The 27,213-nt window shown below is 42.3% G+C and overlaps 2 protein-coding genes across 10 annotated transcripts in view; one reads left to right on the top strand and one right to left on the bottom strand.

The window, feature by feature from the left end:
• THRB (thyroid hormone receptor beta) overlaps positions 1-11,359 on the bottom strand; it is a 391,687-nt gene extending 380,328 nt beyond the window's left edge. For 5 of the 9 annotated variants that reach the window (XM_086676248.1, XM_086676246.1, XM_086676256.1 and 2 more), the window contains exon 1: positions 10,019-10,431. The gene's annotated coding sequence lies outside the window, so the exon portion shown is untranslated. Of the gene's footprint in view, positions 1-10,018; positions 10,435-10,464; positions 10,656-11,238 lie in introns of those variants that run through there. The other 4 variants (XM_086676252.1, XM_086676251.1, XM_086676258.1 and 1 more) reach the window with 4 other exon arrangements.
• On the top strand, positions 10,146-12,251 carry LOC147577122 (uncharacterized; the record flags this gene model as incomplete). Its single annotated transcript, XM_086676328.1, has 3 exons — positions 10,146-10,813; positions 11,797-11,917; positions 12,117-12,251. Coding segments are annotated over 3 exons (900 nt in total), but the record flags the coding sequence as incomplete, so codon positions are not given.
• Positions 12,252-27,213: the final 14,962 nt, after the last annotated feature.

The raw sequence follows: 27,213 nt of genomic DNA, 5'->3' as shown, positions 1-27,213 counted from the left end.
CCACCTTCTGTTTCTGTACATAAAGTTATTGTGCACAGCCATGATCATTTATTTGCCTATTATCTATGGCTGCTTTCACACTACAGCAGCAGAGTCGAGTAGTCTCAGTGGAGATTGTACATCTTGAAAAAGCTTAAAATACTATATATGGCCTATTATAGAAAATGTGTGCCAACTTCTAAGCTAAGGATAACTTTGAGATTATCTAATTTATCTAGATAAATTTACTGTTTTATGACTATGGGAATTAAAGCTCAGATAAATCAAGAGACTTATCCAAAAATTTTTTACTCTCAATTTGGTGATATTGCCATAATGTCTCATTCATTCATTCATTCATTCATTCATTCATCTTCTCCATCCATTTCAATTTTGGTCATTAAAGAAATGAAATCACTATCAGTCAGAAAATCAACACTTAATAATGAATCTCAACACACCATGGTCAATGATAATTCAATGTAGTTGTTCAGAAGTATGTTTCTGTCTGACTAGGAACTGTAGACATATGTATACAATAGCAGAAAAACCCTTGAGTAATATTCAGCTATGAATAGGCTGTGAGATGGTCTTTAAGCTTTATTTGAAAACATTCTACAGAGAATCTATCATGTAATCTGCTTTCAAATTAAACTTGAAATTCTCCCAAATGTAAAGCCATCTTGCTAAAAATATTCATTATTGGAATTAACTTAGAAGAATTTTGCCACATCTTGGAGAAAGTGAAATCTGTTCCCAAAGACATCACGGCAACATGTAACTGCCTTGGTTCCGGCAGCCATCATCTCTCGGTGGATTATTCAGAGAGTCCCTAACTGGGCTTATCGTTTTCAGTCTCACTCCCACTCAAGATCTATCCCAAATAACTCTGCTAAAATAAAAATCTGACTTGCTGAACATTTAGTTTCTTCATGCTATTAAGAAAAAGTCCATCTTCCTTACTGTGGCCAGAAAAGTCTTCACCATGTGACTCCTACCTGTTCCAACAGCTTCATTTATTGTCCTTTGATATTCAAAGGATTGGGCTCCATGCAACTTCCCAAAGGTTTCACACTTTTACCCCGCTTCATACATTGGTATGTGGTGTTCTTGCTGCCTAGAACTCACCGCACGCCTGACTCTGGGTTCCCACTCCACAGTGTACTTGCTCCATCACATAACTTATCAATATTGTAACTGCCTGTTGAGGTATTAATTCTACTGCTGCTACAATGGCTAATATTTAGGAACACTTAACTGTGGGGTCAAATGCTACATGATTCCATTTAATGAAGAAACTGAGCACATGCAACAAAGCCAGGTGAAGCTAGGCTATGAATCCACACATTCCCACTCCTCAGCTCTCATTCTTAACTCTATACCAGTGGTTTGCAGTAGGGATGAGTTTGCCTCCCACAAGACATTTGGCAATATCTGGAGACATTTTTGATTGCTGCAATTGGAGCATGGGTGGGGCGGGGGGAGGGCTACTGGTATGTAGTGGGTAGGGGCCAGTGATGCTGATAAACACAGGGCAGCTCTCCACAGCAAAGAATTATCTGGCCCCAAATGCTGATAGTTGAGGTGGGGAAACACTGTTAGAGACCAAATTAATTTCTGTAGATTGCACCAAGAGTCTCTGAGCATCTCTACAGCAAGGATTTTTATTTTTATTTTTTTTTTAATTTTTTTTTTCAACTTTTATTTATTTTTGGGACAGAGAGAGACAGAGCATGAACGGGGGAGGGGCAGAGAGAGAGGGAGACACAGAATCGGAAACAGGCTCCAGGCTCTGAGCCATCAGCCCAGAGCCCGACGCGGGGCTCGAACTCACGGACCGCGAGATCGTGACCTGGCTGAAGTCGGACGCTCAACCGACTGCGCCACCCAGGCGCCCCTCTACAGCAAGGATTTTTAAATGGGGGCACCCGGGTGGCTCAGTGGGTTAGGCACCTGACACCAGCTCAGGTCATGATCTCACAGTTCATGAGTTCAAGCCCCACATCGGGCTCTGTGCTGACAGTTTAGAGCCTGGAACCTGCTTCAGATTCTGTGTTTCCCTCTCTCTCTCTCTCTCTCTCTCTGCCCCTCCCCTGCTCATACTTTCTCTCTGTCAAGAATAAATAAACATTAAAAAAAAATGTTCACCATGGTGTCTTGGCACCTACCATAGAGTCTGGCACCCAGCAGATGTCCAGTGCATATATGAGATGATGGATGGTGGGAGGTGGGATAGAGGAATGAATCATATATGGATTCATGGATTGTGGGAGGTGGGATAGAGGTATGAATGCAGAGATGGAAAGATGGAGGGATGGAAGGATGGACACAGTCAGGATAAAAAAATAAGTTTACTCGGGGCACCTAGCTGACTTAGTAGAGCACATGACATAATCTTAGGGTTGTGAGTTCAAACCCCGTGGTGGGTGTGGTGCCTACTTTAAAATAATAAGTTTACTCATTTTAAGGCTTGGTTTTTGTGACAACCTCAATAAGGATAACTAAACATATATTCTTAGTTAGCAGTAAATGAATGCATGTAGAGTTCATTCTAGAGAATGCCTTCACCTTAACAATACCTTATGTTAATGAAGCTACAGATGGACAGATCAAATTAATAAGCCAAAAGCCTAGGAGGCTTTTTTTACAGAGTCCTCAGAGGGACAAGGTGTTTTTCAAAGCCCTTCTAACTACTACACTACAGGATAAATTGATATATTCATCATCCACATAGGCCATAACTGAAATTGTTTTTAAAAAGATTTTTCTGTGTAAGGTTTCCGTGGTTCCTTTTTTTTTTAAATTAAAGGACAAATAATACAAGAATATACAACATTATACTTCCCCTTATTGTAGCTACATTTCAGATATAAACACATTATTCTAGATCTCTACCTAGATGCTAGAATTGGAGCAGAAATTATGGTGGAGCTTAGGTGACATTTAAAAAGGTAAACAAAAACACACATGGCAAAAATAAGCCATTCTCTGGCTTATGTAAATTAGCACATCCAGATCTCAGGAATAAAGTCAAGAAAAGATACGTTTTATGATTATAATACTTTAAAAGTAATATCAATTTAGCATAATTTTTATATCATTGCAGAAGACTTCAGCAATGGCAACATTAGTCAGTGTTGAATACAAACTCATAAGCCTTTTTTTGTGTGAAAAACATCAAGTTTCTGCTGTGGGATTGATACTGCTCCTAGGAATCAGAACTTATTATAAAATGTAGTCAGCGGTTAAAACAAATGAGACTAATTTTTTTAAGTGTAGTGCTATGAACTGTTCCTCACCACCTCTTACACTACACTTTAGCCATTTGCATTTTTACACACACACACACACACACACACACACACACAGAGAGAGAGAGAGAGAGAGAGAGAGAGAGAGAGAGAGAGAGGAAGAAAATGGTGAGCAAATAAGTTTTGTTACCTGCTCTCCCTCTTGGAGATTCATAATGCACACAATCATAAACACAGTCTCTGAAAAATTCTTGTGTTAAGTTGTTAAACTCAGGATTTCCCAAACATAATTGACCACGGAGTAACATAAATAAACAGTAAACAAGTAAACAGTAAAATAATATGAGGATCTGCCGAAATACTCAGGAGTATGGAGAAGGACTAAAAGTTGATGACAGGGTTTTTAGCTTGGGACATCTGCGTGACGGTGGCATTTCTCACCATGGTTTGGAAGCTAGGCATGGGAAGTACAGTTGGAGCCAGAGACAAGCGCTGCCTTTTTAACTATATATAAGAACGCGAGACACGCTTGTCACAGAGGCAGAGTCTCCATGCACAGACATGCCAGTTGCTGAGACATTTATGCACACTGGGAGTGAAATTTGAAAAAGTTGACCACCCCCAGGAACATCATGATCGTTATCATCAGTCATTGTTTTTTGAGCACCTTTTCTGTATAAGCATTGTTGAAATCTGAGAAAACAGAGACTTTCCCCTGTTAAGACTCTGAGGGGAAAGGGGGGAAAAGCATATCCGAATCATCCTGAGAACCACTGAACAACGTGCATCACAACAGTCAGAATATTCAGTGGGTTCCTGAATGTCACGATCATGCATTGTGCCACTAAAACCACGACTATCCTCTCCACTCTTCTCATCACAAACATTCCTGAACCTCCAGAAGAGTCACAAAAGTGTATTTCCCAAATTAAGAAGAAGACATACCTGCTGTCAGTTTGCATTCTTTTGTCCAAACTTTTGCTTTAATCGGCTTAACACTCACGAAATTCTGAATATTTTTTTATCACAGAAGAGAAACCATGATCCACGAGGCCTCTCATTTGGAACTAAGAAGTTGAATGAGTAATTCAGTTCAGATCACTCATTTCCTAGCCATTACATGTTACGCTCACTCAGCACACGCACCTGTATACGTATGTTATTTTACATGGTGTTATACTGGTGTATACACACTACATATTATAATATATAATTATATGTTGTATGCACAGATATGTAAATGTATATGTTAGAGTGTCTATCATGATGGAAAGGCTACAGTAAACTTCTGGGGACACAGAGTTAAGGATCCTGGGTCCTAATACCAGGCTCTCCTAACTTGCCATTTGGAAGAGATATCTAAGTTCACAGGAGAGCTCAGTTTCTCACTCAATAAAAATAGTACTGCACAAGAAGACCTGCCAGCACATAAACTCTCCAAAGTCCCTTGAAATTAGGACAGTATGGACCGGACAACATGAGCACCATTCTAGCTGTCAGCTGGCCAGATGGCTGAGAGAAGCGTATGGACATACATTACTTGTGACTTGGTGGTTTGGATATTTCCCCCCTCCCCAACTTACTTGAACATCATAATTGGCTAACAAGTTGGGGAAATTAAGGTGAAGAGTGAACATCCTTAATCAGAGACTCACTGACCTAAATAGATTCAACCTCACACCGCTTGGATACCAAGAGAACCCTGGCTGAATCCCACTGCAATATACACTAATACACACAGGCTGTAGAAACCACAAAACAATTGCCTCCTCAGATTAAAAAAATAACTTTATTTCATCTAGGGGGCCGTATGAGAGAGCCCAATAAGCATATCCATTCTATCACAGTAGATACCATTTCATAATCCCTTTGTATTAATATATGCATATCGTCTTATAGGTCACTAGGCTGCATGCTGACTAGTGGAACCAGGCACAAATTTTTGTAGACTGAATGGGAAATCAAATCAAATCGTCAAAATGGCTTTATTTATTTTTATTTTTTAAATGTTTTTTAATCGTTATTTATTTTTGAGACAGAGAGAGAGCGTGCACATGAGCACGAGCAGGGGAGAGGCAGAGAGAGAGAGAGAGAGAGAGAGAGAGAGAGAGAGAGAGAGAGAGAATCCGAAGCAGGCTCTGCGCTGTCAATGCAAAGCCTCACGTGGGGCTTGAACTCAACGAACTGCAAGATATGACCTGAGCCGAAATCAGATGCTCAACCCACTGAGCCATCCAGGCATCCCATCAAATAGTGAAAATGACTTTAAATAATGCAAGAGGTTAATTTGCCATCCATTGCTCAACTAGTTCAGACACTGGCACAAACCCTACTAGCTGTGGTATAGATATCTAATGCAATTCAGGCAGCAAACATTCAATTTGGGCAAAACTAAGTCAAAAGGTGACACTTAATACCAATAACAGAAGAGAAGGAGAAGCACCACCCCTTTACCTATTCCCATTCAGTTTTCCAGCAAGTATTTCCCTGTGCCCAGGTGTCAAAGTCTTTGCTAAGTGCTGGGGAGGCCAGCATGAATAAACCCATAGCCCTTCATCACACTTTAGAGGGGGAGACAGAAATGGAAACAAAACCCAAACTGCCCTGCAAGGTGATAAGAGCTATACAGACCGAAGCACACAGTACCAAGACCACCTGTTCAGAAGGTTCATGCCTATCAGGTCATTTTCAAGTACCTGGCTGTCCTGTCCTCTCAGATTGCTCTAGTCAAAAGCCTGGCTGAGACACTGGATATTTGAGAAAGTCGGCCTAAGGAACATGTTAACCATTCATTCCTCTAGGTTTTCTGAGCTCTATTTTTGCACCGGGGACAATCACCAGAATCTCCACGGCTGAACCACAGTAGCTCAGGCTCCCAAAGATAAACTCCCACTGGGCTACTTTTCATCATTTTGTCTTCGGCATTTTTTATTCTCATAAAAGGCACGACCATATAAAGAACTTTACTTCGCATTCTGTAGAATTGAAGTTCAAGCACTGGCCATTATATGATTTGCTATTTCATGGAAGTATATACTAGGTGCCAGGCACCATAGTAAGCCCTCTAGAAATGTTATATGATGTATCTGTACAGCTTCAATGCATATCTGCCACCTCCAGGCCCCCTTTTTCCTGTTAACTTGGCTACCGAGAAGCTTAGAGCTAAATTAAATAAAGCAGTAAGCACTTAGGATTTCAGTTTAATGATCTTTACTCCTGTAGAAAATTTTGATCTTTCTTCCCCTACCATTTTCACAAGTCTTATCGCTTTGTGGGATTTTTGCTAGGCATTTATGCAGACACATTTCTGAAAGCCCATACTCTATAAACAAAAACACATTGCCATAATTACCCATTGTCGTTTCCTTTTTGTCTCAGTTGTCAAAAGAGTTTCCATGAATAGCTAATTCGGAGATGACCCTTTGGGTATCACACCTGGGTCACTTGAAAACTCAGATAACGCAATACCTCGCAATCATCTGGTTCAGAATCTGTTTATGAAAGTGTGAAAGGAGGTAAAGGGGGAAAGTTAAATGACTTCACTTACAACACAGCGTGACCAAATGTCCAAATTTGGACATTTGGTTATTTCCAAATCTACCCCCAAGGGCGATTTCCATCTTGTATTGTATCCTGACATTTTGTATCCATTTTGCCCCTTCCCCAGGAACTGCTACTTGTGTAGACCAGCTTACACCACAACACGCCCTTGGTCCCCTTAGGGCTGCCAAGGCCAGAGGCACTGCCAGAGCCTGCTGAGTGAGAAGGCACTGCTATCATCCAGTGATGTCGGTTCCCTGGAATTTCACTCTTAGCGCTGACAATGCCTCTGGAACTCATAAAGATTCTGCTGATACCCAGAGAGTTGAAGGTCAGTGTCTTCAGGGAATCTGGGTAACCTGTTAAGGCAAACTGCTGAGGACTTGCATGTACTCAAGGCAAATGCCCCCAGGAAGAACTTGCAGAAATAATCCTCTGCAATGTCACTATATAGAATAGAATGGGGCTAGCTTTCATCTCAAAAAAAAAAAAAAAAAAAAAAGGGTGGGGGGAAAGACAGAGATAAAGATGGAACCATATATTCATGGCAAACACATATACGCAGGCACAAGTCTTGACATACCCAGTTGGTACCCACTCAGGTTGCTTAGTCACATATTTTTAGGAAGACAGTGTTTGGGTGCAACCATTGCTTTATTTAGCCAAGATCTATCCAGCTCCTACTGTGTGCCAAGCACTGTTTAAGACGCTGGAGAATCAAGAGTTAATGAGGCAGTCAAGACTCTTTTCTTCTGGATTCTACATTCTAGACGGGTATTCAACAAGTACCAAATGAAATGACAATTCAGATTGCAAAGAAGACCAAGCGATGGGGGGGTTGGGGAAGAAACTAAAAACAGTATGATGGTTCTGAGAAAGAATGAGTCAAGTGGTCACAGAAGGGCTTTTTAAGAAGTTGACACATAATCTTACACTAGAATGACAAAGAGGAGTTCAAGAAACCAATCACCTCACTCGGATTTCTACCAAAAGGATAAGCTTGCTAAAACAAACACACAAACACACAAACACCAAACTTGCAATCCCACGGGTGGCTCCACACATGCCATGCTTCAAACAACTTCAAAAATTCCAGGAAAGGATAGGAATCCACAACTCTCTCTTCTCTTCAGGAAATTTTAAGAAATTACCTTTTCCCAAAAGATGTTAGATTAAAAGGCAGTTGTCTTAATTCATCACTATGACAGAATAAAGAAGCTAAAAGGAGAGAGATGGAATGCTTATTCCTCTTATAAAGCCAGTTAGTCTATAAAACAACATTCCAATGTCAATAAAATTATGCCTTTGCATTATAATGCCAACAGGAATTGCTTCATTAAAAAAATAGTTCAATAGCTATATTTAGTAGCACTTACTCTCACTAAAAAAGAAAAGCAAATCATATCTACTACCAGATGGTCCCACTTCCAATATATATATAACTTTGAAATTCATTAAAAATAAGATTTTGACAGTATCCATTTAACGTGTACAAATAATAAATGATTGTTCACCCATGTCTTCCCATATATTACCTTCAAAAAATGACTTACTATTGAATTTCTGTTAGACTCAATTAAAACCCTTAGCCAACTGGCATGAAAACTAAAAATATCCACTTCTCAGAATACTTTTCATCAAAACACCTTTTTCTTTAATGTTTCCTAGTCTCTGACTAGTTTCAGAATAAGAAAGGTAAGCAGAAGTGAATTAGGGAGCAGATCAGTCACGAGTGAATATTCAGAATGAATCATGGAATATTTGAACTAAAATGCAATTTTTATTACTTTGTAATCTAGCACATGCTATATATTATTACAAGGTAAATAAGCAGCATAAACTAGAACAAGGCCAAATAATGTAAAGATATTGCTCAACAGGTCTACGGGATCCAATGCTTTTACCATGATAAAAATTGCTGGGCTCTGACATCGATACACCATCCAAGGAATGCTTAGTTTTTGAACTTCAAAACTGGTCTTTAAAACTGCATCTCACTAGCACCTAAGACCAGTAACAGGCTACAAGGAAGACTTTGTTTCAAATTTATTTACTGATGATTAGGCACAGTGTTTCAATCTTCACAAAATCTGAACGTGTGTGGAGACGGGAGGGTGGAGAGTGTTCAACTTGTTTGTTCAGGTTCACTCTTTTTCTTTGCTTCGGCTTAGGAATTGTTATGCTTCTAGACTCTTTTGTAAAATTTCCCATTTGGGGACAAGTACACACTTAACCTTTAATAAATTAAAAAAACAACAACGACAACAACATCCTATGTGCCCTCCCCTCCAACAAATCAGAAGGCTTAAGAATTAGCACTAATAATCCTACAATGGTCATTGGGAAATCCTCCTCCAAAATGACAACTGCAGCTAAGAAGGACGCGATCTACTAGGGTTAAAAAAAAAAAAAAACAACAAAAAACAAAAAACAACTCCCCCAAATGAGTCCTCCTCGGAAGGGGGCTGGAGGCCCGGGGGAGGAGAGCGCAGCTGGCACAACTCCTGGTTACCAGAACCAACTCGAGGCGACCCAGAGGAAGATGCTGCGTCAAAAGAAGAGCGAGGCAAAGAAGCGCGCGACCCAGCAGGGAGGCGAAATCGCCACCGAGTCCCCGAGGAGGCGAGGAGAAGCCAAGCCGCCAGGCACCGACCACGGCGCACGCCAACATTCAAGATTATTCTCCCTTCCAAACCCCGGAGTTCCGGAGCAGGAGAAAAAGGGGGATGGGGGGCACCCACAGTCCCTTTAAACCGCCTCCCCGCCCCCCCCCCCCCCCGGTGTCTGCCAACCTTTTCCGAACCCCCGTGTCACAGAACTTCCTCATCATGGAAACTTCCACTCGGTTCGGCGCTAAGGATGCCAAACTCCATTTCACAAGGAGCCTGTCAACAGCTGGGCTTGGGGGTTTGAGGAACAGAGCGGCTGCGATTGGAGGGGGCCCCCAGACACCCTGCTCCGCCACTGCCCACGCTGGGGCTCCCCGACTGCCGCCGCGCGGTGCCGGAGCACGAGGGGCACCTCCTCCCGGACCAGGGGTGCAGAAGCCCCGCGGAGGCAGGTAACACGGCGGCTGACACCCTCCACCCACGCCCGCCCGCGCGCCCGGCTTCGCCGCCCGCACCCCTCAGGTTCCCGCGACACCCCCGCCGCCAGCCGGCCCACCCTTCTGGACGGTCGGAACTGCCGCCCCCTCCCCCCCTCCCCCCCCACGCCCCCGCCTCCGCGCGGTCCTCTCGCCAAATTACCAGTGCCCTCCAGACGGTTGGGTTGAGCGCCCCTGCCCGGGGAAGGCAGCCTGCGGGCGCTTGCCCCGAGCCCGGGGAACAGAAGGTCTCCTTTCCAAGCGCACTCACATTATTCATGCAAAGTTAATCCCCGCCGCGTCACGGCCGCCCGCCCGAGGATGTGCGCCTTCCTTGGCCAAGCCCCGCAGTCTCCACCCTCCTCCGCCCCCTCCTCCCGGCGGCGGGGTCCCGGGGAGCGCCGGCGACGGGACGTCGCGCGAGTCCTGCAAAATGTCAACTCCTTGGGCGAAGAGAGGCGGCCGCCGCCAGGGCCGCGCCGGCCCTCCCCGGCCACTCCACTTTTATAGGCGTAGGAAGCGAGTGTGGTCCGGACACCGGAGTCCCCGCCTCTCCGGGCCCCCCTCGCACCCGGCCCGCCCCGGCCCGCTCCCGGGGCACTGCCTTACTCCGGGCCCGGGGCGCCCGCGCCGCGCCGCGTCCGCGAACCGGTGACCTGGTTTCCCCTCCAACCCTCGCGGCGGTCCTACTCGCGCGGCGGCGGCGGCCAAGAGCAAGCAAACCCGGCTCCGCCAGGGGCGCAGCGAGGAAATGGCCTCCCAGACGCTCGCGCCGCCGCCGCCGCCGCCGCCGCCGCCGCCCAGGGGCCGCCAGGATGGCACCCGACGCCCCCCGCCAGGCTCCGGGGAGGGGGGGGGGGCGCTCAGAAGTGTCCGCCGCTGGGCGCTCGCGGACCCCTACCCCGCAGCCCACGCGCGCACCGCCCCAGGCCGGCCGCCTCCGCACCTGCCTCCCCAGGTTCGGGCGCTCCCTCTCCTCCCAGTCCCGGCCGTGCCCTCCTCCCAGGGTGCCCTTCCCAGGGTGGCGATGTTGCGGCGGTTTAGGCGGCCGCGCGTCCACCCACCCGGCGGCTTGCGCACCGAGGTTCGGGTTTGGACGTCATTCCTCTGGTAGGCGAAGAGGAAGAAACGGGGGACGAGTGACAAGGAGGCGGGGGGACCTTCCAGAAGCACGGGCTTTTCTCTGCCCCGAAGGACCAGTGTGACCCCTGCCAGCGCGCTCCTCTCCCTTTTTTCCAAACCACTTGTGGCGCGTGTCCGGCGGACAGAGCGCTCTGGCTCCTCCTGGGGCCTCCCACGGGCCGGGCTGTCTGGAGCTCCCTTCACATCACCCGGCCCCCGCCTCCCTGCTCCCACCCCCCCCCCCCATAATTTGGAAAATACCTGGCCTGCTTTTGAGGGAGACACCCCTCCGCATAATTATGCATATCCTGGGAGATGTGTGCAGAGTCGAGACACTCCACAGGTTCCAGAAGGGCTGCCCTATTAATTTGCCTTGGCCCTGGGTATGTACAAATAAAACCCGGAAGACAACAATAATGTATACTCTTGCAGCGTTCTGCCCCAGGCAAGTAAGAATTTCTGAACTGCCCCCCATCCTCCACCTCAAGTGTTGAAAGCCCAGGGTTCAGGTTAGGAGAAAATGAAGCGGGCAGCTGCATTCTGGGCTTGAAGAATGCTTGTAAAAATACGGAGTGCCCAAAATGCTAAAATGCAGTCGGTACGAAGGTATACTTGCAGCAAAACTATTCTGACGACAGGGTACAATTATTTTCTTACATTAAAAACAATCCCTACTTCATTATTCAATATATACGTTTATTCGTACAACAATGGGATAGAGCTATGACGGTCTGTATCCTCAACTGTCTGAACAACGTATAGATGATTTATTGCAGAGCTTTCCAGATTTCCAGCCGGTGACGTGTGATTTTATTCCAGCTTCTTGCGAGCATCCCACGGAAGAGGGCGAGGAGCCACCACTCTGGCTAGCAGCCTTAACAGCCGCAACTGTCCAGAAATTCGGGAACTGTTGCCTGCGCCTGGACGCACGGTGTTTCAGGTGCTTCCAGAGAGAAAGTCGCAGACCCCCAGGCTCCCTGGCGAGAGGGAGGGGCCTCCCCGTCAGAATCCACGGACCTTAAATCCCCTCGGTTCTTGGCGATAAATCCTTGCTGTAGTTTATTTTTCACTCGTGATAAGGCTATATACCATAGGCTTTGCAGGTTTTGTAGCTGGATAGAAGTTGTTCTCCCTTGCAGGGAAGTTCCTGGGCTCTGCTCCAATGCTGCCCCGGGATGTTTTGGTTGCTTTGGAGGAAAGCTGTGGAGTCTGCACCGTTTGTTCCAAATAGGCGGCCCCCTGGTGGCTAACTGTGGGTGAAAAATCAGGCCACTGAGGAAAAAGCTTGGCTTTGACAGGCCACTACAGTTGACAGCCGGGTCTGCGCAGGGGCTATTGAGACATGCGAACGACTTTGTAATGGGGGGGTGGGGAGGGGTGGAGTGGGCGGGGCATGATGCGAGTCTTCCTTCACAAAGGTGAATAATAGGCCCTGAAGCCTAATGGGACTTTGAATTTTTTTTTTTCCTCTTCCTGAGTGTAACTTGGAGCTAGATTCCATCTTAAGAAGGAAAACATCACACGGAGAATGAAGTATAACAAACACTGTTGCTCCCCTTTGTTCAAATGGCTTTGCTTTTCTGATCTCATTTTGCCTGGAAACTTTTGAAATAAAAAGTAAATTACAACATTAAATAAATAACATGGCATTATTCAAACAACTCCTGAGACTATGATTGTAACAATGTTATATGACAATGGGAGAAGGCAATTTTAATGCAACGTTATTGAAACAACATGAATTATGAAGGATTCCATGAATTGGCCCTCTGAGGGCCGACTCCATGATGGCAAACAAGGATTGCTCTTATGTTTCACAAAGGGACCAATAGAGCAATAGTTTTATGGGGACCTGACTGAAGGCAAAAATAATATTCAAACTTTAGACTATATGGCCCCTGTTCCAGTCTAGCTGATTTGAGGGGACACATCAAACCTGTTTTCACAACCCATGCTCACATGCCACTGATAAACATCCTCATTACCAGGATCGACAAATTTCAAGTTGCTGCCTTGGTTCAAGGAAGCCATTCATTCATATATTCATTCATTCATTCATTCATTCATTCATTCATTCATCCACCGCTGGGGTAAGAAGATAAATGAAGTGTAAAGTCAACAGAACTGGGATTACACTGAAGCCACGGAGGCCAGTGGTGCAAATACAGGGTCTGAGCCTGTCTTTATTTAAAGTATTGATGTATTGTTCATCATGGATGATTGTTACATTAATTTTTATCTTAAAAATATTACATTAAAACATAGTTTCTCTTTATTACAGTTTTTGATGCCCCTTAAATTTTGCACTCAAGCAAAGTGCCTCACATGCCTCACCCAAGCCCTCATCCTTCTGTGCCTTCAATAATACCAAAGTCTAATCAGAAAAGTAAAATTCAAATAGACTTGCTCAGGGTCAAAGATAATTAATATATGGTAAGGAACTTTAGGTCAGGGAGTCAGACATGGCAGGGAGTTGTGAGAGAAGGGAAAAAAATCAAGGGAGATGCCACTGGATGAAGTTGAACCAGTCCATCAAGGATGGACTAGATTTTACTACTCTGGGAGTATTGGAACCTGGGAAGTGCTATTCCAGGGACTAGGACCACTAATATTCTTTCTTTCATTCAAAAACTCCTTCTCAAGATGGTTGTACAGTCAAATGACCCAGCCCTGGAGATTCTCATTCTGTTTATTGTTAGTTCCTGGAATTTATTTTGCCTATGAGGCCGCATTGATTCTGGTCCATGGCTAGACAGGTAAGAATGCCAAACCTGTCCCTGCCCTTCAGGAAAGACAGACTATTAGGGGAGATGACATGTTCAAAATTAACTCTACTTTAAGAGTGCAATGAGAAATATATAAATGTAACTTTCTAGGTGATTGCTGGTGAGGAGGCTGTGGTAGCCCAGGAATTGGTGATGGTGGTGATGGTGGTGAGATAGCACTTCCCGCGGAAGATGACCAGGTGGAGCTTGTGGGAGAAGTCATAGAGAGGGAAAGACACAGCTGCTACAATATTTGCAAGGCTTAGTACAAAATGAAAATGTGGGGCCCTTTATTCAAAAAGCAGGGAAAAAAAGCACCATTACAGGTAGAAAATATAAAGCTATCTCCTTTCTTCCACATTCTCTTCTTGGAATTGTCATGGTATTTTTTATTTGCTATTTAACATCATTCTAAGTAAAGAAAATAAGCCTTTTAAATTATTAGCACAAATTTCACTGTTCATCTTTATATTATGCCATGGTAGTTTTAAATGCAAATGTAAGAGCATTTAACTCATATGTGAAATCAACCGAATTACACAATTTGTATTTTGTAGCTAGTTCATGTATTTTGTAGTTTGTATATGCATATGTGTTTTGTTCTTATCAGAACAGTGGAAACACAGCACAAACTAGTTCAACTGTTTTTATTTTGCTTCTTGATATGTGCCCATTCTGCCAACATTCTATCTTAGACTTACATACCGTTGAGTAAGGAAGACCTCAAAGGAAAAGGAACTATGGGTTGCCCTTTCCTTCCGTGTCATCATTTTCAGAGTAAATGGTTAGATAATACAGTGATGTAAAATGAGTAAGAAAGGACATGATAACGTTTCTTGGTTGTTACTTTCTTTCTACATTCAAAGCAAGAATGGAATGGAATAGAATGGAGTGAGATGGAGTGGAATGGAATGCATGGCCTCTTGGGGTTGTCAGTGCTCCCACTTAGTCATAGATGTAACATGCTTATCTTATACTCCATTTGAGTTTTGCTGACCTCTCACACATTGCGGGGCTGTTGGACTTCTGTGCTCGTGGGGCATCAAGTATGTTATATATAAGTGTTGGTTCACAAGATCCATGTGAATCTGAATCTGAATCCCAGGTGTAATCTGAAACTGGTCCCCAGGGAGAGACCAAAGAAAGAGTCAGGCCATTCCAGGTTGGTAGGTGGTAGATTAATGAGCAAGGGAACTCACATGTAAGACTGGTCTTGGGCAGCTGCAAGATAAGTAGTCTCCACACCCACCTGCCAAATCTTAAATGTTTATATAGAGGCCTTGATGCTATTCAGTCACCTATACCGTCCAGAAGGTCTCAACACCAACCCCTCTCTCAAGGATGTGTCCTTGGGGTAGCTTCTGGGAACAGGGAAGGCAAGTGGAACCCATATTCCAAGGATAAGGGAGAGGGTGAGGAGACTCTAATTGCCTGGGTCCAGCTCATAGCTCAACAGGTGGTCGCATCCTGTCAGTGACCTCCCCCAACAGTAAGTGGAGCAACAAAGAACAGCAATGGACATATATATTGTGTGGTTCTCCTCTGTTCATGGACATGAACTATTGTCCCATCAAATGTCACTTACAAAACACAAGTTCAAGGATAAAATCAGCAAGAATTTCAAGATGGTGAAAGAGCATTAAACTAAGTGCCAGGCTGAAAGCAGGGGGCCCTTCTGAGCGTGGAACCCTGTACAACTGCACAGATTGCATGCCCATGAAGCTGGTCTGGTGAAAATCCACTATTATTCTTTGTCATGGTAGAAGCCTTGGGCATATTGGAGATGCAATAGATGTTCTGGTATGGCTGCTTATGGCAAGAAGTATGTACTATAGCTAATATTTATTACACATGTATTATTTCTAGGCATTGTCCTAAATACTGCACAATTTTAAGAAATCCTGTAAGAACTCTATGACCAGATGGGGAAGCTAAAACATAGGAAGATCAAATAATTTGCTCAAGCTCAGGCCCAGGCATTGATGGCAGAGGCTGTGCTCTTAACTAGCCCATCAGGCTACCATTATGTAGGAGAGGGAGTCATGGGGTAGTCACAAGGAGATGGAAAATATGAGCATGTCTGGGAGTCATGGGACATGTCCCTAACTCCTTAAGAAACTGCTATTCACTGGGAGGACCAGAAAAGGCCTGAGTAAAACAAGTATGTCACTAGCTTGAAACTTTAAAAATTACCTAACTACGTTCTCTTTGTTTCCCAGCTGGAGGTAGAAGATGCTGAGGCCTCTGGGCAGGGACTAGTAAGCCACAAGCTAGAAGGAGTCTGAGTCCCTTGATCACCATATGGAAAAGAATGAGAACACTCATTTTCAAATGTTACCGTGATTGAGCAATCAACTTCTGGCATGTTAAGTCATTGAAATGTGAAGTTTATTTGTTGTGGTAGTTAATGTTATCCCAGTATACCCATCAGCCAAACCAAACTCCACCAAAGGATACTTTTTTTCTTTAAATAGATACAGTTAAATAATAAAATAGGCCTAGGTACATCAACATGGATATATGTTATGGATATAGCTCCATAACAAAAGGCTATGTTAAAAAAAAAGTTGATGGGGCGCCTGGGTGGCGCAGTCGGTTAAGCGTCCGACTTCAACCAGGTCACGATCTCGCGGTCCGTGAGTTCGAGCCCCGCATCAGGCTCTGGGCTGATGGCTCAGAGCCTGGAGCCTGTTTCCGATTCTGTGTCTCCCTCTCTCTCTGCCCCTCCCCCGTTCATGCTCTGTCTCTCTCTGTCCCAAAAATAAATAAACATTGAAAAAAAAAATTAAAAAAAAAAAAAAAAAAAAAAAGTTGAGAGCAATAATTTTTAAAATCAAGTGTAATTTATTTACGGTAAAATAGGCAAATCCTAAGCATTTAATTTGATTAATTTTTACATTTTTATACCTATGTGTAATGACCACCCAGAACAAGCTAGACATTTCCAGCAACCTAGAAAGTTTATCTGTACCTCTTCTTTGTTGATAACCACTCCCTTTCTAGAGGTAAATGATATTTTTACTTCTGTCATCATTTATTAGCTTTACCAGCTCTTGAACTTCATATAAATAGAATCACACAGTGTGTTCTCCTTCCTATCTGGTTTCTTTTACTCACTGCTATGTTTTTGAGATAAAGTCACATTATTGTGTGGATTAGAAAGTTGTTCTATTTTTAATTTCTATTTGATATTTAATCATACAAATACACTACAATGTGTCTATTCCTTCTCCAACTAACAGATATTTGGGTTATTTCCAGTTTGGGGCTATTACAAATAAAACAGCTTTGAAAATTCTTAATTCTTTTTGTGGATTCATGCATTCATATCTCCTGGGCATATACTAAGGAGTGGAAGTACTGTTCATATATTATTTCTTAATCATTCTACTAAAGCTCTCTGAGGTACTAGCATAATTATGAGAAAGTAGAAGTTGAGCAATTAGCATTTCCGTTCATTCTTACAATTACCCCAAATAAAATATTCAACAACATTATGTGGAGTCTAACTTGAATGAATAAATATTACCCAACATCGTAAGTATGGAAATCTTCAAATAATCCATGTTCAGATCTATGATTGCCTTATGCAGCAATTACGAGCTTTCCTAGCAACCACAAATTATTTCCTATGAACTAAGCCACAAATGAAAAGCCTATGCAAAAATGAAGGTGCTGATGAATTACAGTGCATCCGGAAAAAGATGAATGGAGAAAAGGAATTTAGGAATACAAAAACACTTATAAATTCAATCTTAATTTTCAGCTCTCTGAAAGGTAGGTTTGAGGTGAGGTGAATAATAGCTAATTGGACTGTAATAACCCACGTTATTGTGAGCACACAAAGTATAGCACGTTGCCAAACTCTTTGTCAATCACGGAAGAAATCTAGTGATTCATGACACACCTCCCCAAAACATATCGATTAAGTATACTTCCTTTTTTTTGAGTTATGTTTATATGCATCAAAAGTGGAAATTTAATTTTTAAAAATTCTGTGAAAATATCCTTGCTGTTTAGAAAGGGAATAAAGGTGGATCTCGCTCATTTTCATGGAAAGAATTCTAATTTGTCTAGATACAATAACACATAATATGATGCTGATGATTATGGGCTATTTTCAGATCCTTAAAAACCCCGAATGAGTCAGATCTGGAGTGATAGTCATAACTTCAAATTCACTTATTTTTGTCAGCTTAAATGAGATTCTCAATTTGAGGGCAGTATCAGTTTACTGTCCCTTTCTATTTTCGCGTATTATGGTTCTCTTTTACAATAAACTTGCCTCATCCTAAGTTTACAAAGCACTACATAAAATATTGCTCACAGTGCTCCTTCAGATGCAACTGTAGAATGTAATTTGAACTTCCATAAATGATACATCTGGGGCAAACAATCAAATTTAGAACCGGCAGATAAAACAAGGTTTTATTATGGTTTGTGAGTTTCCATTTATGCAGGTTTAGAGAAAACCTTCCACTGTGGTTCATATTAAACAATGGGCTGGTTAAGGATTTCAGCTTTGTGTCTTTGCTAATCATTTTGTGTGTGTCACCTATCTTCTCTACACTTCAGTTTCCTCATCTGTAAAAATATCATCTATTTCTTTTTTCTTCTCTCAATGTAGCAAATTACACATTGATATTTTGATGTTAAAATAATCTTGCATTCCCATAGCAAATTCAATTTGGTACATATATATATATATATATATATATATATATATATATATATACACACACATACATGGATATATGTATATATACATTTTTAAGTTTATTTATTTATTTTGAGAGACAGTGGGAGAGAGAGGATCCCAAGTAGGCTCCATGGGGCTCCCTGAACCAAAATCAAGAGTTGGTCACTTAACCGACTGAGCCACCCTGGCCGCCCCGATCCTATTTTTGTCTTTTTTATATATTGGTGGATTCTGTTAGCTAAGTCTAAGTCTAGAGTTTTTGTATTTAGGTAGTGGATGAGATTGGCCTGTGATTTTCCTTTCTCATTCTGTTAATTTGTGCTATCAAGGTTTTACTACATCATACAAAGAATTGTTGAACGTTATTTCCTTTCTATTTTCTGGGGTAGATGTTATTTATTCCTTAAATGTTTGGTAACGTTTTCTGGTATAGATACAGATATCTAGGGACTAGAGTGGGTTTTTGTTTTGTTTTCTGTTTGTTGTTGTTGTTGTTGTATATGTGTCTGTGTGTGTTTGAGAGTCATTTAATTATAGATTCATTTTAATGGTTATAGGATTAATCAGGTTTTTTATTTCATTTTTTTAGTTTTTGACAAAATGTAATTTTCTAGGGATTTTTTCCATTTCATCTGACTTTTTCAACTTATTAGCATAAAAGTCATTATTAATATCATTTTATCTTTTTTGGGGGCACCTAGGTGGCTCAGTCAGTTAAGTGTCCGACTTCGGCTCAGGTCATGATCTCATGGTTTGTGAGATCGAGCCCTGCATCGGGCTATTACTGATGGATCAGAGCCTGGAGACTGCTTTGGATTCTGTTGTCTCCCTCCCTGCCCTTCCCCTTCTCACGCTTTCTCTCTCTCTCTCCCTCCCTCCCTCTCTCTCTCTCTCAAAAATAAATAAACATTTAAACAAATTTTTTCAAAAGACGCCTGATAAAAGACTGCTAGTCAAAATATACAAAGAATGCTTAAAAGTCAACCATAAGAAAACAAACAACCCAACTGAAAAATGAGGGGCGCCTGAGTGGCTCAGCTGGTTTTGGCTCAGGTCATGATCTCATGATGTGTGAGTTTGAGCCCCCACATCTGGCTCTCTGCTGACAGTGCAGAGCCTGCTTGGATTCTCTCCCTCCCTCTCTATCTGCCCCTCCCCCATGTGTGCCTGTGATTTCTCAAAATGAGCCAAAGACCTTAACAGACACCTCAATGAAGAAGATACATGGATGATATGTAAACATATGAAAAGATCCTCCTGGTCTCATGTCATCAGGGAAATGCAAATTAAAACAATAAGATACTACTACATACCTATTAGAATGGTCAAAATCCAGAACAGTAACAACACCAAATGCTGGCCAGGATACAGAGCAAAAGGAACTTTCATTCACCTACCAATAGGAACACAAAATGGGACAGCCCCTTTGGAAGCCAGTTGGGCAGTTTTTTTTATAAAACTACACACAAACTTATCATATGATGCAGCTATCATGCCCCTTGGTATTTATGCAAAGGAGTTGAACACTTACATCACACAAAACCTGCACTTGTTCATAGCAGCTTTTTTGGTAATTGCCAAAACTTGTAAGTAACCAAGATGTCCTTCACTGAGTGAGAGGATAAAAAACTAGCACCACCAGACAATAGAATGTTATTCAACACTAAAAAGAAGTAAGCTATCAAGCCATAAAAAGGCATGGGGAAGTCTTAATGCATATTACTAAGTGAAAGAAGCCCATCTGAAAAGGCTACATACTTTATGACTCCAACTCTTTGGCATTCTGGAAAAGGCAAAACTATGGAGACAGTGAGAAAGATCAATGGTTGCTGGCAGGTGGGTTGGGGCAGAGATGAAGACACCAATGATTTTTACACTTTTTAGACTTGTTTTGTGTTTTTACCATTTTTTTTTTGAGAAATAATTGAATATATCACTATATAAGTTTAAGGTTTACAGCATGATATTCTGATTTACATATCTCGTGAAATGATTACCACAATACCCTTTATAATGATGAATACATGTCATTAGACATTTGTCCAAATCTACAGAATGTACACAGCCAAGAGTGAACCATAATGTAAACTATAGACTCTGAGTGATAATGATGTGTCAGTGTAAGTTTATGAACGGTAACAAATGTATCACTCTGGGGGGGGGGTGTGTTTTGATAGTGAGGGAGACTGTGTGCATATGTGAGGACAGGAGGTATAGGGGAAATGTCTGCCTCCTTCCCTGAATTTGTCTGTGAAGGTAAAACTGATATAAAACAATAAACTGAAGCAAATTATGAAGAAGAAAAAGAAGGAGGGGGAGGAAGAGGAAGGAGAAGGAGAAGGAAAAGAAGAAAAAAGGTGGTCCTTCATATGAGGACATTGGATGTTTGAGTTTTTAAAAAATTTTTTTAATGTTTATTTATTTTTAAAGTCTAGATTGTCTGATATAAGTATGGCTACTCCGGCTTTCTTTTTTGACCATTAGCATGATAGATGCTTCACCATCCCCTTATTTTCAATCTGAAGGTGTCTTTAGGTCTAAAGTGGGTCTCTTGTAAACAGCATATAGATGTATCTTGTTTTCTTATCCATTCTATTACCCTATGTCTTTTGATTGGAGCACTGAGTCCATTGACGTTTAGAGTGAGTACTGAAAGATATGAATTTATTACCATTATGATATTTGTCGAGTTGGAGTTTCTGGTGGCATTCTCTGGTCCTTTCTAATCTTTGTTGCTTTTGATATATATATATATATATATATATATATGTATGTATATATATATATATATATATACACATACATATATATATATGTATATACATACATATATATACATATATATATTATCTTTTTTCTCCTCAGAGAGTCCCCCTTAAAATTTCTTGCAGGGCTGGTTTAGTGGTCACAAACTCCTTTAATTTTTGTTTGGGAAAGTTTTAATCTCTCCTTCTATTTTGAGTGACAGCCTTGCTGGATAAAGAATTCTTGGCTGCATATTTTTCTGATTCAGCACATTGAATATATCCTGCCAGTCCTTTCTGGCCTGCCAAGTTTCTGTGGATAGGTCTGTTGAAAACCTGATCTGTCTTCCCTTGTAGGTTAGGGACTTTTTTTCCCTTGCTGCTTTCGTGATTCTCTCCTTGACTGAATATTTTGTGAATTTGACTACGATGTGCCCTGTTGATGGTCGGTTTTTGTTGAATCTAATGGGGGTCCTCTGTGCTTCCTGGAGTTTGATGTCTGTGTCTCTCCCCAGGTTAGGAAAATTTTCCGTTATGATTTGCTCACATAACCCTTCTACCTCTATTTCTCTTTCTTCCTCTTCTGGGACCCCTATGATTCTGATGTTGTCCCTTTTTAATGAGCCACAGATTTCTCTATTTCTTAAATCGTGCTCTTTTGCCTTAATCTCTCTCTTTTTTTCCTGCTTCATTATTCTCTATAAGTTTGTCATCTATATTGCTGATTCTCTGTTCTGCCTCATCATCCTTGTCGCCGCTGCATCCATCCGTGATTGCAGCTTAGTTATCACATTTTTAATTTCATTCTGGCTATTTTTTACTTCTTTTATCTCTGCAGACAGGGATTCTAATCTATTTTTGACTCCAGCTAGTATTCTTATTATCATGATTCTAAATTCTGGTTCAGACATCCTGCTTGTATCTGTGTTGGTTTCTTGTATCTGGCTGTCGTTTCTTCGTGCTCTTTCTTTAGGGGCGAATTCCTTCATTTTTTCATTTTGAAGAGAGAAAAGGAATTAATGAGGTAAAAATTAAAATTTTAAAAATATTACAACTTAAAACAAATTAAAATTAAAAAATCACCTACACACACAAAAAAATCAAATAAATGATGCTAGATCCTAGGTGTATTTTGGTCTGGGTGTTGAAAATGGTTTGACAGATGAGAGAAAAAAAGGGGGGGAAGAAAAAAAAGGGAAATCATTTGAGAATTTGAAAAAATGAATACACTGAAGTAGACTAAAATGAGATAATGGGAATAAAATAGAATTTGAAAAAATTTATACAAAAGTAAAGAATATAGTAGCAAAAAATTAAAGAAAAATATTTTTAATAAAAATTAAAAATAAAAATGAATTTTTTCTCTTTATTCAAGAAAAAGAAAAGAAATGAGAAAGAGAAAAAAGAGAGAGAAAAAAAGAAAGGAAACAGTTTGAAAATTTGAAAAAGTGAATACACTGTAGTAGACTAAAATAAAACGATGGAAGTAAAATAGAATTTGAAAAAATTTACATAAAAGCAAAAAATATAGTAAAAAAATTAAAAAAATATTTTTAATAGAAATTGAAAGCAAAAATGAAGTTTTTCTCTTTCTGCATTCAATAAAAAGAAAAGAAATGAAAGAGAGAAAAAAGAAAAAGGAAAGCATTTGAAAATTTGAAAAAGTGAATACACTGAAGAAGACTAAAATAAAATGATGGAAGTAAAATAGAACTTGAAAAAAATTACACAAAAGTCAAAAAGTGTAGTAAAAAATTAAAGAAAAATATTTTTAATAAAAATTGAAAATAAAAATGAATTTTTTCTCTTTCTGTATTCGAGAAAAAGAAAAGAATTATAAAAGAGGAAAAGAAAAGAGAAAAAAAAGAAAGAAAACTGAATAGATGAACCTGCTAACAGATAGAAGTAGGACTGGAATTGCTTCATTTTCTCCTAGAAGTCAGACTACGAAGCGCTTTATAGTCCATAAACTAAGCAGGCGGTGAGACTGTCTTCTTGAAGAGCGAGGTTGGCCCAGTTGGGCGGGGCTTAGTGTAACAGCTCCGCTCTCCACTAGATGGCGGTGCTGGCCTACTGGGGCGGAGTGTTGCGGCGCTAGCAGGTGCGTATGCGCATGCGCGGGAGCGGTTAAAATGGTGTCACCCAGCCACCCAGGCTGTTCTCCTGGGTCAGCAATCACGCACCCTTCCTCTGTCTTCAGCTTTCATCCACTCCCTGCTCTTTGATTCTCCGTGACCAGGCCCCAGGCAGCACCTCTCTCCCGAGTTTTGTGTCAGATGCAGCTGTTTTCCCCAGCCCCTTGCTTCCGAAGGACTGCGGCTTCGACCCGTTCCGCCCCTCTGCGGGAGGGTCTCACCGAGCAGTGGCGAATGAGCAAGGGCCGAATGCCGGCCGCACCCAGGAACGCTTGCTGGACCCTGCTGCTGCCGGTGCCCCGAGACTACGGCCAGGTGCCGCCCGCCCCAGAAAAAGTTCACGAGACAGTGTAGCAGCAGGGATTATAGAAAATGACAGCATACATCTGGCACCAGGCTTCACCCTTAACGACCTTGTTCCAGGACCAGTGAATGTGGCCGCTTTCTGGGGTCTGCTGAGACCAGGTGGCTTCAACAGTCTCTACCAAATGTCCTTCCAGCAGTGGAGCCGCTTTTCCCTGTGTGGCCTGAGAACCTCCTGGACCCCACTCTGCTCCTGGGGATTCGCCCTTCCCACCAGAGCACCGCCAGGTATGGAGCCGCGGAGTTGCAGCCTTTGCGCTCCCCTTGTTTACAGTCTTAATGGAGTTTAAACCCTCTCCTTTCTCCCTTTTTAGTTTAGTCCCTGCGGCTCTTTCCAATTTTCCACTTTCTCTCCAGCTGCTTTTGGGGAGGGGTGCTTTTCCTGTATTCACCCCTCCATCTCCATCCTCTCTCCATCCGCAAAAGCACCTCCCTTCCCGTGACTTCTTGCTCCCCAAGTTCACCTCTCCGTGCCGCCTACCTGCTGAATTCTGTGGTTCAGATTGTGCAGATTGTTGTGTTAATCCTCCAATCGGTTTTCTAGGTGTGCAGGATGGTTTAGTGTTGGTCTGGCTTTTAGGAAAGTTCTTGGGACCACATGCTGTGGAGGTATTGTAGGTCGAAGGTTCCTCAGTACCTGAGCATGATGCCCGCTACAGCCTCCGGTGCGATGCGGACACAGCCCAAGGGTCCTGCTGTACTGGCGAAGCTTCCTACTTGTGACCAATCCTGGTGTTGACTAATGTTTATTTATTTTTGAGACAGAAAAAGACAGAACACTAGCAGGGGAGGGGCAGAGAGAGGGGGAGACACAGAATCTAAAGCAGGCTCCAGGTTCTTAACTGTCAGCGCAGAGCCTGATGTGGGGCTCAAACCTGTCAACTGAAAGATCACGACCTGAGCCGAAGTCAGACCCTCAACCGACTGCGCCACCCAGGTACCCTGGACATTTGAGTTCTTTAAAGTATATGATGGCCATTTCCTCTAGGTTAACTTTTTTTAACTCCTTTTATCTGTAAATATAAAAAGGTGTTGCTGACTCAAACTGTCCTCTCAGGCATTGTCTCCTTCCTATCATGTACATGCCCATGTCTCAGTTCTTCCTCTAGGCTTCATTGCCGTGTTGGAAAGAAGGCTTTGTGGCCCTTGAAGTTGGAGAAAACACCAGTGGTGATCACTCACATTATTACCTTCCCTGAGCCCCAGTTTTTTCACCTACAAAATGGAGAAAAGACCCATTGTCAAGGGGATTAACTAAAATCACACTTTATTTTTTTTTAAATTTTTTTAGCGTTTATTTATTTTTGAGACAGAGAGAGACAGAGCATGAGTGGGGGAGGGTTAGAGAGAGGGAGTCACAGAATCCGAAACAGGCTCCAGGCTCTGAGCGGTCAGCACAGAGCCCGACACGGGGCTCGAACTCACGGACCGCGAGATCATGACCTGAGCTGAAGTGGGCCGCTCAACAGACTGAGCCACCCAGGCGCCCCACTAAAATCACACTTTAAAAATATTGAATCAGATAGTTGAACCATGCCTGGATCTTGGGTGCTAAGTAAAGTTTAGTTTTCCTTTTCTTCTCACAAATGATCTTTCTTCTGAGTGAAGCCACCATTTTCGTGATTGATGGTGATGATAAAATGTAACCAGACATAGGCAGAGACCAGAGAGCCTCCCCTCAGGAGAGGCAGTGGCAGGAAAATGATGGGCTTGGCCACAAGGACCCTGCTCCAGTATTTAGCACACATTTGTCACAGCTTGGACATCAGTTTGCCTTAAAAAAGAAAAAAAAAAAAAAAAGGACCATATGAAGAGAAAAGAAAGAAATGGTTCTCAGTGTTGGCTTCTCCTAGCCCCAGTTTTCTCATCTGTAGCATGGGAGTAATAGTTTCTGCTCCTCCTGCATCATGAAATTAAATTGTGAAGATCTGATGTGATAAGAGATGTGTGAAAAGTGTCTCCCACACGTACAGCGTTCTAAAAAGACAATGCATTGTTGTCTGAGGACATCCACAAATACATAAGAAGCCATGTTGAAATGATATCCATAACCTGAGAAATCACAGACCTTCTACAAGCCAGAGACAAGGACTTGGGGACGTTATGTATTTGAGTGATATCCAGTGCTGGTGTCAGAACTGAAACCAGTGGACCTTTACAAACGAAACATGGCACATGAGCAGTTTCCTCTTCTTGTCTCGGCACAGCATTTAACCCAAACTCCTCAGTACCTAAAGTTCCTTTTTTCTTATTAACTATTTCTAAATCTGAGTATAATCAGGAAGTCATTCAGCTGAAACCTCGACTCCAGTGGACCCTGCAGGCCATGACCTGTGAGGATTGCCACCCATAATTCATGCTGTGATAGGTGACAAGGACCCTGGTCTGCTACCACGTCAATGACTATTAGGAAAATTAGTCTTCACTATTCTTCCAGCAGAATAAGATCGATTCTGCCTCAGGGCCTCTGCACATGCTGTGCTCTGCCTTCCACTGAAAATTCTCTTTCCAGATCTTCCCATGGCTTCCTCCCCCATTCAGCAAGGTTTCTGGTGATCACAGAGGTCATCTAATAGAGCAACTGTCTATCACCGTCTAGCTCGCCAGTTTTCAAATGTGGTCCTCCCACCAATAGCATCAGCATCACCTGGGAATTTATCAGAAATGAAAATTCTTAGTCCAGCTGAGTCCTACTGAGTCAGAAATCTAGATTTTTAAAAAATGTTTATTTACTTTTGAGAGAGACAGAGACAAAATGCGAGTGGGTTGGGGCAGAGAGAGAGGGAGACACAGAATCTGAAGCAGGCTCTTGGCTCTGAGCTGTCAGCACAGAGCCCGATGCGGGGCTTGAACTCATGAGCTGTGAGATCATGACCTGAGCCAAAGTCAGACGCTCAACCAACTGAGCCACCCAGGCACCCCTAGAAATCTAGATTTTAACAAATCAGCCAGGTGATTCTGACACAAGCTGGAGTTTAAGAACACTGTTCTAGGCCTTGACTGTATTTGCTTCACAGTCCTTATCATGTGACATTATATTAGCTATTTCTTTGCAGACTTATTGCCCACTTCTACTAGAATCAAACTCTTAAGGAGAGATTTGGTCACTAAGAATAGTACCTGACACACAGCAGGCTCTCAAAAAAGATTTTGAGATGAATGAATGATTTGCCACTTCAGGGCTGACACAACTCATCAAAACCAGAATACAATATGGAGCACAAAGTGTCAATGCATTATCTAAATTCCAGCCCAAGTGACATAAATGGGTTGACAATAGCCTAGAAGAGACTCAGTGTGGGAATAATGTCTCTCGTTTTACCCAATTTTATCAAATTAATTTTACCAAATTAGATTTGTTAAATGTCCTATAGTTTATAAACACTGTATCTTGGACCAGAATCTAGATCTCACAATCCTTGTCCAGTTGGCTTACCATTATGTTTGGACATGGGTTTCAGCAATGATGCTAATGTCCAGACTGTAATGCCAAGAGGTCATAAACGTTCAGGAAGCAGGAAGCGTTTTAA

Source organism: Puma concolor, chromosome C2, assembly GCF_028749965.1.
Source record: "Puma concolor isolate L17-30 chromosome C2, mPumCon1.1.hap2, whole genome shotgun sequence".
NCBI classification, from domain to species: Eukaryota; Metazoa; Chordata; class Mammalia; order Carnivora; family Felidae; genus Puma; species Puma concolor.
This window is presented reverse-complemented; position numbering and strand designations above follow the sequence as displayed.